The 13,555-nt window shown below is 34.5% G+C and overlaps 1 protein-coding gene across 2 annotated transcripts; it reads left to right on the top strand.

Annotated features, from left to right (window-relative positions):
- The first annotated feature begins 324 nt into the window (after nt 1-324).
- Nucleotides 325-12,998, top strand: LOC121247147 (prolyl 4-hydroxylase 1). 2 transcript variants are annotated; one of them, XM_041145491.1, is made up of 12 exons: nt 325-575; nt 786-833; nt 1,995-2,057; nt 2,306-2,358; nt 4,105-4,170; nt 4,887-4,961; nt 6,944-7,018; nt 7,913-7,983; nt 8,077-8,128; nt 8,257-8,346; nt 12,168-12,260; nt 12,475-12,998. In XM_041145491.1, exons 1-12 carry the CDS (start codon nt 509-511, stop codon nt 12,580-12,582), a joined length of 861 nt encoding a protein of 286 aa, XP_041001425.1. In that variant the 5' UTR covers nt 325-508; the 3' UTR covers nt 12,583-12,998. The 2 variants fall into 2 exon arrangements, with proteins under 2 accessions (XP_041001425.1, XP_041001426.1); XM_041145492.1 differs by lacking the exon at nt 1,995-2,057 and having other exon boundaries at nt 363-575.
- The last annotated feature ends 557 nt before the right edge of the window (nt 12,999-13,555 follow it).

Raw genomic sequence — 13,555 nt, 5'->3', positions numbered from 1 at the left:
AATCTATTGCGTTTTTCACTGTCATATCAAAATAAAGAAGAGTTAAATTAACTTTGCAATAAAAAGAGGTTAAAATAACTATCCATAACGTAACAAAGATTGCAAAAAATTTCATATTGCACTAAAGCAACTTCACTTGAGAATCCAAATCTTACAATTAAAGACTAAAAATACAACAAAACACAATAAATATTAACTTCTTTGATTAAAGACCAAAAAATAAAGCACAAAGTTTATAAGCTATTATTGGTAAAATTTTTCTAATATATATATAGATTATTTACATTAAAAAAAAAAAAAGTCGGAATACCCGTTTTTCCCTGAATTATGGATTGTGGACGTTGACTCTTCTTAGTTCTTAGAAGACGACAAAAAAAAAAAAAAACTGGTAGGTAAATAAAAAACATTCAACGAAGCAATAGGCGTCAGTGGCGGACGCGGATCCCTCTCTCTCGCCAGACAACCCCTTTGTCTCTTACTGTAAACCAAAAAACCAAAATTCCGAGCCATGGCTGTGGCGGCCATGAAGATCGTGTTCGGCCTGCTAACACTCGTCACAGTCGGAATGATTATAGGTAGCTGCCTAAATCTATTTTTTCTTTCTTTCATTTATTTTTTTTACATTAATACTTAGTTTTTCAAAAGCCCCTGATCAATCAATCTTTAATCTTAGTCCTCCGACTGAAGTAATCTTTAAAATTTCCATGCTCTGCTTCTACCAACAATATAGAGCTCTTTGCTAGCGTAATTGTACTGACGCGTTGTTTGTTGTTTTGGAATTGCAGGTGCTTTGTTTCAATTAGCATTCATACGAAGGTTGGAAGATTCCTATGGTATATTTCTTGGCATTCTATGTTTTCTGTTTTACATGCTCTCTATCGTATAATTATTTACCTATAAAAAAATGCTCTCTATCGAATAATGTTAAACGTATAACCATTGATCCAAAAGCCTTAGGACAGTTAGATACTAATTTGGTTAAGCCACCTTTAGGATCATAACATTCCACCATGCTTTCAACCTGATGTCCAAGGCGGACTACGTTATCAACATCGATTCAGTGATAGCCCTTTCCTTTTTGGTGGCTTCACTCATCTATCATTATTCAATGACTTAACACCATGCCTATGTATAGCACCAATACATTTTAATCTAGCCTAAATGTTGCCCCCTCTTGACTTGAACACATGATGTAGTCCCTACTTTAATACCAATTGTTAAAGGCCCAACCAATGATCCAAAATCCTAAACACTATTGGATACTGATTTGGTTAAGTCTTTAACAATTAGGATCATAACATCTAATTATATGGAAAGTTGAAGAGTCAATAAGAAATGTATGTTAGGGAAATCTTGATTCGTGCATCATAGGTTTGCAGGCAATTATCAAGTCTTTGTGGGTAGGAATGAGATTTGACTGTGGAAATTACGTTAGTAAACTATACTTGTACTTATAAAAAAAAGTAAACTATACTTGTAGGAGTATCACTTCACTTTAACTAGGTAGCACATATGATTAGAAGATGAGAAACTTTAGTCAGTAAGTGGAAGGAAGAAGCACAGATGCTGAAGTTTGCTGGAGATTGATGATATTTGACAATTTATTGACATTTTTTCGGATTCGGATATCTTTAATCCAGGGAAGTAAGCAGCCATTGTATGAAATAAAGTGTGGCTTTGAAACTAATTGGTGTCGATAAGCAAATTTTGTATTTAACTTCACAGATGAAACTTAAATAAGCTTGATATTTAAACAATTGTTGTTACATCACAAAGATTTTATGGTAACTGTAAGGGCATTAGAGTCATCTCAATCAACTCTAGAAAAAAGTTTGTTTTTTCTAAGTAACTCTTGAAAGATTTTGTTGAGGAGCTTAGTGTTAACATTATGCTATTCATCAACCTCCAAAATTTTGATTTTTGATTAATGCTGTTTATACTAAAAAAATAGCTTTGCTGCTGATATTTGTGAATCATATCCTTAATGGGCACAGAGGTTCCATCGTTTAGAAGATTGCAGGGACATCATAATGATGGCTATCTTCACCTGCCCAGAGGTTGGCATGCTTCCTAACCATTATTTTTTGTTCCTAAAAGTGAGTTTTTGATAAGGAATTTTGATTTCATTGTACTCTAAGTTCATTGCATCTGTGGATTTGTTGAACGAGTGGTCACTCTCTCTCTCCCATTTTTTTTTTTCATTTCTTAGCATTAGAGTAGTATTGAGTTTTTTTATGCATAAAAGAGATTTAGTGGAGTTTGGGAGTACGCACGCTCTGATCTATTACCTTTTTACAATTTTCAGGTATTCCCCTCTGGGATAACGACAAGGAAGCAAGAATTTTACGTCTTGGATATGTAAGCTCATTATTTTGTTATCTGCGTTGAATTTTAAATTTCCTATATCTTATGCACAAAGATGGTTGGAGGGGGGGTATATGGAGGAAAAATGAGTGCTGTTAAAAATGCTGGGCGCACTTAAGCACAAACACCATTTAGAGCCTCTGTGCTTTGTGCCTGATTGAAGCAAGGAGCACATTTTTAAAGATGATGTACAATAAAAAAAAAAAAAAAAAATCCATAAAAAAAGAAGCAAAGATGGTTATTTAGCCTATTAACTCAATTTATTAGAGTATTTTGCAACATATAAATCAAGTACTCAACTAATTACGATACATTTAAACATAAAATTTAACATAATTCTCTTATGCATTGGTAAATATATACATCTATGATATTTGATAGCCATAATAAAATAAAAATACATGTTTCAATAAAAGAATATACCAAAAAGTGCCATGACCAAAAAGGCTCAAGAATTGTGATATTGACTTCTATACTAACATAAAAAATGAAATATCAATCCATCTAGAAAACCAACATGGACTATTACATCGGGTTCAAAGTATACACATCACATGTGACAACATGTGGTGCCATGATGCATAAATGATCTTCAATATCAAACTAAATGCTTAAGAATATTTGCTTACACAAGTTTTTGGGTCTTGAACTGATACATATATATATATATATATATATATATATATATATATTTTAAACAATTACAGAAGTGCACTTTTTTGCCTTTGAAGCTTACACTAAAAGCACAAAAAAGTGCACCTTTATAAATACGTTTCACTTTGGTTAGTGAAGCGCTTCGGTTTTGGCGCTTTGTGCTTTCCGCTCAAGTGTACTTTTACCAACACTGGGACAGATTCAGTTTTACTCTTGATTATTTGCATTTTGAAATAGTAAATTTTTAAAGCATACTTGACACTATTATTAGGTCAGGATGGAAACCCTGCCTACATGATCATGTTCCGTCATGGAAGAAAGCTATACTTGGTGCATATATGAGTTTATAAAGTGGAAACCTTGTATCTTTCAAATTCCAGTGATAGGCAATATAATTAATCTATATTGGGTTACTCTCTCTCTCTCCCCCTTATCCATTTTTTTTAACCAGCATATATTTGGTTTGATTTTTCAGAATTATGTGAAACATTTTACTCTCAAATTAGTTTGTCATTAAAATAAATTCTTCTTTTGGTAAGAATCGAGTATTTTATTAAAAGATGCAAAAGACATAGTCCATTATATTGGACATATACAAGATGAATACCTAATCAGAAATAGAAAAAGATAAAAGGAAATCATAAAAACTCAGCATCTTAAATTCTAGAGTGGCTGCCCAAAGGAACATAGTATTAAAGAAGAAAGTTTTAAGTCCTTCCATTGTCTGCTCAAGCTCTCAAAATTTCAATCATTCATTTCACTCCAAATACACTATACTAGACAGGTATGGACCATCTTCCATACTGCTTTAATCTTAGTGCCACCATATAACCACCCTCTCTAATTTGCAAAAAAGTCTACTGCCATTTTGGGCATAAACCAAGCAAACCAAACTTTACTGAAGCAGTCTTTCCACAAGGCTCTAGCAATCGCACTATGGAGTAAACGGTGGTCTATAAATTCCTTGCTCTGTCTGCACATACAACACCAATCTGTCGCAATGATATGACGTTTCTTACTTTTTGGAAGCTTTAATTCTCGAGCCTCCTATTCCCTTATATTTTTTCTTCTTTCTTTTTGATGCAGGTCAAACCTGAAGTAATTAGCTGGTCACCTCGAATAATTCTACTTCATAATTTTTTGAGCAAGGAGGTAACTGTATGTGCTATTTTGGAGTGTCTTCTATTGTTTGCATGATTATCCCTGGCTCTTTAGGTATTTAATATGTGCTCGGGGTTTTGGCTGCTATAGTACTTTTCAGCAAAGTGGAAATATGGAGTCTGAATATTATCAATTGATTTTTCAGAGCCGAAAAACTATTTGTTATCTTTCAAAATAAAACTATTTGTTATCAAAATGCAAGTGCTGAATTCGGTTAAATAGTACGATGAGTATAAATGTGGACTATTTTAAAAGAACTTGTACTAGCAAAAAGCAACAAGCATAAAATGTGAATCACATTAAGACTTCCTCTACTTCATACGCTTCCAAACATTGTGGACAGCATAATTACGAGCTACGCCACATATTTCTATTTTACGTGTAATTTCTAGTTTGTGTAGTGTATGCTACTTCTTGCTACCTTGTAATTTGGGTTATCTAAAAGTTGTTTTCCATGGCTTGGCATATAGACAACTATAACAAAAGTTGTCTTCCTCTGTATGGATAGAAGCTCTCATTTAGGATGATTGATCTCAAGCCAGCAGTGGCTGAGTGCACAAATTCAAGTTGGCAACAAGTTTGAAACTTTGGTGGAACTTAAAATATTCTCTGCATGATTATTGAATAGTTTAAAGATGTTCTTTTAACAATTGTAGATGAAGATACAAAGTAGTAATATAAAGTTGAAAATTTGTTGGTATTTACAGGAATGTGACTACCTTAGAGCTATAGCCCTCCCCCGACTTCAAATTTCTACTGTAGTGGATACAAAAACTGGGAAGGTAGAGACAGTTTCCTTCTCCTTCAAATTAATCTTTTATTGTTCTTTACTATTGTCATACTCCTATCTCTCTATAAGCTATTGGTAGTTCCTCTGTTGTGTGATTTCATCTCATGATATGTTTACAGTCACGTTCTCACTTTTAGATTTGATACTGAAGCTGACAATTGATTGCAAGAGAGGAACTTTAGGCTAGTTTCTTGATAGACTTTTGAAGCTTTAAGTCTAGTGCTTAAAAGTTGGCAGGATTAATTTGTTGCAGCAGCTTGTTGGGTTTAGGGAGAGCTACAGTTAGGGTTTAATTGCAGAAAAGGTAGATTAGGTACTTTAGGGTTTCTAATAGAGAAGGGGAAAGGGCTGTTTTGGTGTTGAAACAAAGGAGGAAAACTCATTGGTCGAGTAACATTCCTTGACCTGTTTATTTTAGCCAGTGGCCATCATTTTTGTATGATTGATCGAACGCTATGTTGCAAGAATCTTATATAAAAGCATAATTTCCTATCTATACTTGTATCTTTGTTTAGTAACATACTGCTAGGTGGTTAGTTCACAACGACAGCTAATTCACACCAGGTGGCAGTGAATGGGGTTAAACATGTACTTAGTTACCTTCAACAGAGCCCTTATGGGAAATGGCTTTGGCGCAATGCTAATGAAATAGATAGCCTGTGGAGAGCAGATGCAGATGTGAAATTGGCCATGAATGGTGGTGGTTGGACGCTGGTGCTCAAATGAGGTGACTTGGAGTTGTGGGTTGGGGTTATGGAAGAACATTCGAAGGGTTTGGCGGGTAATTCTCCTGGTAAATTAGATATGGGGTGGGGGAAGGAACCAAAATATAATTTCAGTATGATCAATGCCGTAGTGATTCTTCTCTTAAATAGTCTTCTCAGATTTGTTCAACTTGGCTAGCAAAAAAGATGCATTGATAGCAGATAGCTTTCAACTTTTTACAGAACTTCGGGTTATTAATCCTTGTTTCAGTTCTTACTGATCTGATAGTTATACTTAAAACTTTACATTGAGCAAATATGAAGAAAATATTTTGAAATCTCGTGAATTCTTTGGCAAACAATGCTTAAGAATTTGGTTCAGGAGATTCAACATGTTTCCTGGTGTCTAGAAATATAGGAATGCAATGTTTAGAATTTGGATGCCTATAAATGTAATGATGGCCACATTTGGTTTGGTTAAAAGTCTGACAAGCTTTCCTGGAACTTGAGATCCTTGCATCTGGAATAATCCTGAGAGTCCGTTAAAAATTAATTAGTGTCACAAAAACTGGGATAAAATGGGACCAAGGGGAAAGAAAATAATAAATACCACAAAAGTTTGCTCATGAAAAAGAAACAAAAAAACCCCACAAAAGTTCAAATCACAGAATAACTTATGTTACTTGAATACCTAAATCATGCACTGAATTAAAAATTCAGTCGTCTTAAACAAAACCATAATACCACAAACATAGCATCATCCTTTGCCATGTCTGAATGGGCTTCAGCTGCATAAATACAACAAAATAAATTTTGTTCCATCATAAATCCATAAAACTTAGATGAGGTTGCCTTACTTTTGTTAAGCTTAGAAATTTGAGTGTATTGATGTACTTATCAAAAAACTTGAGTGTATTGATGTAACTAATCTGAAACTGTCACATTACCTTGCCGTGGAATGGGGATACCCAAACCCTTTCATGCAAATCAACATTACCATGAAAATACAGTTTTTTGGTAATCTGAATGGCTGGCATGTAGATTCCCATTACTTCTTTACAAACAAACCTGAGAACGCGTAGGACTATCGAGGGGATTCTGGGGAATGCAAAAATGTTCTGTAAAAAAAAAAAAAAAATTCCCTGTAAGGAGTGTTTTATCATCATCCAATCATGATCAATCATAGAGCTCTTGATATGAAACGTTTGCTTGCCTGAAGAGTACATTTTTCTTTTAAATTGCAATCTGAAGTGTGCCTGCCTTTTTTCAGGGAATTAAAAGTGATGTTAGGACTAGCTCTGGTATGTTTTTGAGTCCTGAAGAAAAGAAGTATCCAATGATACAGGTTAGTTTACTTTTTTTACATCTCTGACTATAATATCGGTGCTCAATTCATGGATGCTCAACAGGATACCAAATGCTTGTAATAAACACTATGTTTGTGGCCCTGTTGCTATAGACCTTATTGATTGTTTTGACTGTTGGGGTTCCATATTGAGGTATGGCATTTGAAGTGTATGCACTCTTCATTAAATAAGGCATTTGCCGGTGCATATGCTTGAGCAATCGGGGTTCAGGAGCATGTATTAGAAATATGTGGTTTAAAAGTTTTCTGTTTGATTTCTTACCCTTGTTCAACATGGAGCAACTCAAAACTGTACAGGGACAATCTGCCATTTAGAGGTATGTTTTATGGTGGTTGCCATCTCCATCCTTGAGGAATATGTGGCCAACTTGATGTCTTTTCATGGAACCCAACACACATGTATACAAGCATTGTTTCTACCCTTGTGCCTGCTGTTTGTAAATGGAGTAAAATTTTGAAGTTGCACCTTTGCATTTGATATCTGGGCCTGACCCGTTGATAAGTGTTACCTCATTTCAGTGTTGATCACAAAGGAACATATTGATAAGAATTACTAAAACATGATTAGATTAAAATCCCACTTTCAACCTTTATTTTCTTTTCTTTCACTCTCTTTTTTTTATTCTTTTTTTTTTTTTTTTTTTTTTTTTTTTTTGTCGTGGGGAGGCTGAGGGGATTGTTTGCACTTGTGTGTCATAGAGAGAGGGAGAGTAGGGAGAGATTTTTCAATGATATAATTTACATGTACTCTTATGGGTTGGACATAAATACAATTTTATTTCCTAAGCTGTACTGATTGTGGTGGATCTCACTTTTTGTTGGAGACTTGTAATTGAGTGCTGTACTAAAATTGTCTCTTTCTTGCATAATCAGGCAATCGAAAAACGAATATCTATCTATTCTCAAGTACCAGTAGAAAATGGTGAGCTCATACAAGTATTAAGGTGGGAATATAATCTGCATCCTAGTAATATATTCTTTATGAACAGAAATACTTATAGGTTTCACTACCAAGGCTAACATCTGCAGCAGCGCAGGTATGAGAAGAGTCAGTTTTACAAACCTCACCATGACTACTTTTCTGATACTGTAAGTTATTTACCTGTCTTTGTGACTATTGGAATCTATTCTGTAGCAGTTATTGCTCATATATGTTGTAATTAAGTCATTTTCTGGAAAGGAATCAAAATCTTTTTTTTGTTTTCTTTTTTTGTCAGTTCAATTTGAAGCGAGGTGGTCAGCGAATAGCAACAATCCTCATGTATTTAAGTGACAATGTTGATGGAGGAGAAACATATTTCCCTTTGGTAATTACCTTTTAAAATTTGATGCTTAACATTTATTTATTTTTCATTAGATAGATGAATGTTAGAACATAAGTGCTTCAAGTTATTATTTGTATTTTTAAGCACATGTGCTTCAAGTATTGGGCACTTTTTTCAAGTTTTTCACTTTCAGAAAAAATGTCCAACATCTACTATAGTTCACATTTGAGCCATTTTCCTCCTTTTGTTATGAAACATTTCCACTGTTACCAACCAGACAAGTGAACCACAGTTTTTTTGCTTTTTCTTCATAAAGTGCTCTGAAATATGCCCTAAAAGTTTCTTCAAAAACCAAATATGCCCTGAAATTTTCTTCATCTGAATATATGCATAATTTATTTAATCATGGGTCCATTAGGAACTACTACTAGGAAGTCCCTTGTTCAAAAGAAAATACTTAGGCAAAACTCGCTGAACTGAGAGTATAACTCTGGTACCTAGGTGGTCCTGCAGGTGGTTGACACAAGTCATTCTATGATTACTTTTTTCTTCCTTCAAATTTGCACATGCATATGTGATATTTAATAGACAATCCCACATGCCTTGAGGTGTATGTGGATACTGACCATAAAAGGAAGAATGGCAAACATGCTTTAGTTTTGTTAAAGTTTTTTTACCTGTTAAGGATTCAACCTAGTGATCAAGGGACGAGGATGGGATAAGATGGTTCAGGCATTTTGGGTTTGATTCCGCACTAGCAATTCTTCTGGATTACTTGATGCATGGTTTGGGCTGGTGGCGTCATGTGTTCAGGTTTACTCTCTTGCTTGGGAATTGAGAGCAGGACCGGCTCAAGGGTAAGGCCACTTAGGCCATTGCCTAAGGCCCCACCCAGTGCAAGGCCCCCAAAATTAAAAATGAAGATTTTTTTTTTAATTTTTTTAAAAATATATAAAAACCATTTCATTAAATAATTTTTATATTTTTCAATGTGTGCAATGGCCTAGATTTTTATGATTTTCTTGTTTCTATCTCTTCCTCTTAACTAGGTTTAAACTCTTGTACACCCCCTGTGTACTTGGGTTTTGCCTATTCTCATTAATTAAATTTATTACTTATAAAAAAAAATGTGGAAGGCCCCATGATACTAGGCCCCGTTTGGATGTTGAGATTGTCTCAACCCATCTCATCTCATCTCAACATCCAAACACCACTCAAACACAAACACTTTTCAGTTTCAAATTTTTCAGCTTTTCAGCTAATCATTACAACTTTCCCAAATTTTCAAACAAAATAAAAAAAATAATTCAAAATTTGTAAATCTCAAAACAAAAATAATATTAAAAAATTATATTATAACAATATTTTAACTTTATAATTTTTTTATTCAACTTTTTTCTCTCTCCTTTCCCAAAACTCCATAAAACATCTTAACTCAAATCATTTCACTGCTATTCATAGGTTTCTCATCTCATCTCAATAAATAATTTATATTTTTAAATAAATTTTTCTAAGATCTTGCTAAATTGAGGCACAAAATTTACAATGAGGCCTCATTTTAAATTGTTGTATTAAATATAAATTCAAAACTTTTTATTTAAATATTTAAAATAAAGCCTCATTTTTTGAAAATTTTAAAAAATATTCAATATAATAATTTATATTTTATTGTATTATAATTGAGAATGGCTCACTTAAATTTTGTCCTAGGCCTTAATTTGTATTGAGCTGCCCCTGCTTGAGAGGGAGAAGCTCAAGCCCATAATGACTCCATGGAGCTCTAATTGTAATCTCGACTAATCCTTTTGGAGTATAGGCCCAAACGTGGCTTGAGCTTTGCTTAGATTGTTACATATGGTATCAAAGTCAATCCCAACTAGAAGTGTGGTACTTGAGCCTAGGACTTGAGTAGTACCTATTATGATGGAATGGCCCGACAAAGATGTTTGGAATTTAAGGGGGGAGATTGTAATGCCCCAGATTGTGCGATTGCATATAGGATGGTGGTAAATGAGATTCCACGTTGTTTGGCATGGAGAAGTTCATGTCCTTTAGAAGGATTCCAAGGGGCTCTAATTGTAAGGCTTGACTAGTTCTTTTGGAGTACGGACCTAGATGTGGCTTGGGCCCCCCTTGGACACCTTGTCTTGGTGAGTTTCCATGTCATAAAAAAAACTTGTTAATGTTGGATTACATTAAACAGAAAACGCTGGAAGATAAAAGAATGATGAACAGTGATCATCTTGATTATTCACATATACCTACTAAGTTGTAGCTTTGGGATTTGGGAACTTGGGAGTCCTGGATCTGAGAAGGGAAATGATTTTTCTAGGGAAAATGTACTTGCTACCTAATTGACTGGTTTCACATTTACCAGTTTAGTGTAGATGGTTACCAGGAGAATGGTTCTTTGTTGCGCACTAACAAAATGACTGAAGTGGGATAGGGAAGGTTACAGGGCTTCTTGATACTTGCAAGTCATGGAGATTATAAAAATGTAGAAAAGTTTATCACAGTCTTGGGTCTTAAGTTTCGGTTTCTTTCTTCAGAAGTTTCAGGGTCCAATGCGTCTTACTTTTTTGCCTCTAGGTGGCATCATTCCAATGTTATTCATTTGAATAAATAAATTTCATTATTAATATCTTCTCATTCCATACATTTTGTGTTTGTCTACTTGGTAAGAGTTCAACATCTGGACATTAGCCAGGCATCTACTTATGGTTTCTTGAGGATTGATTTCCCTGGTTTCATTTAGCACCTGATTGCCTAGGCAGTTGTGTTTATGCTGAGTTAATATTTGTTCAACAGAGGCAATTGGACAGATTAGAAGGTGTAGTTTATCCTTATACATGATCACTTCCTAACCGCATAATGCAAGAAAAAGGAAAGCACTTTATGTACCAAGAAATGTTGGTGAATATATAGTAGTTAGTACATTCTCCGAAAATAAGAATTGAATCACCAGGTCTGCCCTTGCGCAGGACTGTAAGGTAGCCTGTATTGGGCCTATTCATGGATTTATGTGCTTATATAGAAGTAATGATAAATGAAAGAAAGTGAAACTTCTATTATTCCCTCCGTAGTTCTTTGTTTCTGCAAAGTTCTCACACATCAACATTTCTGCCAGATGCACTCACTATTGTTTAGCAAAGCTTTATTAGCAAGGGCCCAAGATTACTGCATGATTTCATCTTAACTTTTTTCCAATGCTCAAATGTATGCTAGTTGTCAAATAGTCTCTTCTTTAAAACAAAATCTGGTTATAAATTATTATTATCTGTAATATTGGTGGTGAAGTATTATGGCTTCCAGCACTAGAAAGATCTCAAAGTGTTCTTCCTGAGAAGAGTTCTTCAATAAAATGCTTTGGTAAGTGGATCAATATGGAACTGCAAATGCTGGAATCACCAGTCTGGTAGAGAAATTTATTGCTACCAGTTCCAGTACTTGACACGATACCAAAGAGATATGTTATCTTAATGAGTCATGTCCAAATATTGTGATTCCTTTTTGGTAAACCCCTGTGAGCATAGTTTTGTGTTATTAGAGTTGATGAGGCAATTTTTGGTGATCTTAACCGTGTGGAAATTGAAATTGTGTTTATTAATAATGGCGATGGGCATCTATTGCTGTCATAGATGCTACCTGTGTGATGATCTTGTTGATATAGTTGTACCTATCGCGTCCTGAATCCTTTTTTTTTTTTTTGGATAAATAATCTGTAATTCTTGATTATTGATTTTCTTTCCATCCTTGTCTCTGCAAGAGTTATTATGTTCATGAAAGTTTTGTTTCATATTTATCAAAGGAAAAAAGGTTTTCTTGAAATAATTCTGTTTGAACTTTTTATTGATAATTCTCAGGCTGGTTCGGGTGAGTGTAGCTGTGGTGGGAAGATGGTTAAAGGGTTGTCTGTTAAACCGATTAAAGGAGACGCAGTACTTTTTTGGAGCATGGTTTGTTTTCTTAATGTTACTTGTTAATTTGTGCATCTTTATATCTTGTGAAAGATAGATAGTTTACTGTTTACCTCTTATTTGCCTACATATTTATGATATTTGAGGTGGTAAATGATGTAGGGCTTGCATTGTTCAATGTGCCCTCAGTGAATGGACCAAATTCAAATCTGTCTTTTTTTTTTTTTTTTTTTTCCTTGGTTGCTCCTTTCAGGGTCTAGATGGACAGTCCGATCCAAGTAGCATACATGGAGGATGTGAGGTGCTAGCTGGGGAAAAGTGGTCGGCTACAAAATGGATGAGGCAGAGAGCTGCAAATTGATTTTTATAGCTTTTACCCATCTCTCCGAAATTCAGGAAAGGGCTTCCTCTTCATGGGCATTTCGTCCTGACATATTAACCCCCTTATTTCAATGACTGGTGACTGAATAATTTGTAAGATGGAAGTAGTATCAAATACGCAACAAATGATTAGGCAAGTTGAGTTGAGGACCTTGTGTTGACACCCTTTGTGTACCGAAGAGATTGGTCTTCCTCACAGATCATCTAATGCCGTGAACTCGGAGTCCTCTACCGTCAGCGGTGTCCCGTAGGGGAAGCCATGCTAGTTCATGATAACAGCAAGGACCGATTCATATTTACAACTATAGTTGTATGTATAAAGTACGTCAGGTTGAAGACGTGAAGAAAAGTAAGGATTTAAGATGAATAAAAGAGTAGAGACATCTAAACAAAGTATTTATACGAGAGCTTTGCTAGTCATCACACCGCACACCACATTTTTTTTTTTTCTTTTTAAATTGGTTGAATTCTTCTACTCATTATCTATATATCACATATTTGCTAAAATAATAATAAAAAAAAGTGTGGTGTGTGTGGACGATGAATAGATTTTTTCTTTATGTGAACTTTTTATTAATCATGACCCTCTTATTAGATCAATTTAGATACTGACTTGTATTCGCTCGTGAGCGTGTATATATATATATATATATATATATATATATATATATATATATGGGGAGAGAGAGAGAGAGAGAGAGAGACGTGGTGGTATGTCTCCACATAGAATTAGAATGAATAAACAAAAAAGAAATGATAGTTGCAGTTGTGAGTACGTAAGCGCTGTGCAATTATTTTAAAAAAATTGAATAAATACGGGATCCATATGAAAAATAATAATTTTTTAATAGTGAACTCTACTTTTTTTCAAAACGATTGTACGATGTTTGCGCATTCCACGACCATTACTCCAAACAAAAATGTTTGTTGTTAAGCTCGATAATGCAGGTAAT

This window comes from Juglans microcarpa x Juglans regia, chromosome 1S (genome assembly GCF_004785595.1).
Source record: "Juglans microcarpa x Juglans regia isolate MS1-56 chromosome 1S, Jm3101_v1.0, whole genome shotgun sequence".
NCBI classification, from domain to species: domain Eukaryota; kingdom Viridiplantae; phylum Streptophyta; class Magnoliopsida; order Fagales; family Juglandaceae; genus Juglans; species Juglans microcarpa x Juglans regia.
The sequence above is the reverse complement of the archived record's forward strand: the minus strand, read 5'-3'. Positions and strand labels throughout refer to the sequence as shown.